This window comes from Gekko japonicus, unplaced genomic scaffold, assembly GCF_001447785.1.
Source record: "Gekko japonicus isolate JY-2015 unplaced genomic scaffold, Gekko_japonicus_V1.1 scaffold1909, whole genome shotgun sequence".
Taxonomy (NCBI): Eukaryota; Metazoa; Chordata; class Lepidosauria; order Squamata; family Gekkonidae; genus Gekko; species Gekko japonicus.
The window spans coordinates 37,824-38,313 of NW_015160890.1; the positions used below are offsets into that span (position 1 = coordinate 37,824).

The 490-nt window shown below is 72.0% G+C and overlaps 1 protein-coding gene across 1 annotated transcript in view; it reads right to left on the minus strand.

The window, feature by feature from the left end:
* LOC107120784 (transmembrane protein 254-like) overlaps positions 1-206 on the minus strand; it is a 15,903-nt gene extending 15,697 nt beyond the window's left edge. The window contains exon 1 of the mRNA XM_015423555.1: positions 58-206. Within this exon, the coding sequence (XP_015279041.1) occupies positions 58-162 (105 nt within the window). The 5' untranslated portion in view covers positions 163-206. The remainder of the gene's footprint in view (positions 1-57) is intronic.
* Positions 207-490: the final 284 nt, after the last annotated feature.

The window sequence follows — 490 nt, forward strand, 5'->3', positions numbered from 1 at the left end:
CCCGCCCCCCTCCCGCGCCGCCGCCGCCGCGCCTCACACACTCACTCCCTCACTCACCCCGTGGTACACCAGGCCGAACGCGACGGCCGCCATGAAGACGGGGTGGGTCTGCTTGAAATAGGCGCTGGGGGCGCTCCGCGGGGCCGCCTCGCTCGACACCATCCTCAGGCCGGACTCCGCTCGCCGCGGGACTGACTGACGCGGGCCTGGAGCTAACCGCCGCCAAGACACGCCGGGCTCGGCCACGCCCCCCTGGGAGGGAAGGGGCGGGCGGGGATTGGACGGCGTCGGAGGGGGAGGCGTGGCCGCCCTCGCCCAACGTGGCGTTCCAAAACAGAGGCTAAGGGGAGGGGGAGAGGGGGGATTTTTGGCGGGAAAAGACGCGCAGGTTCCCTCAGGCGCGCGCCGCCTCCCCCCCCTCATTCCTCACAGGCGCCCTCGTGGGGCTTCTTTTGAGGGCAGCCGCGATCGTGCGTGTCTGTGTCGTCCC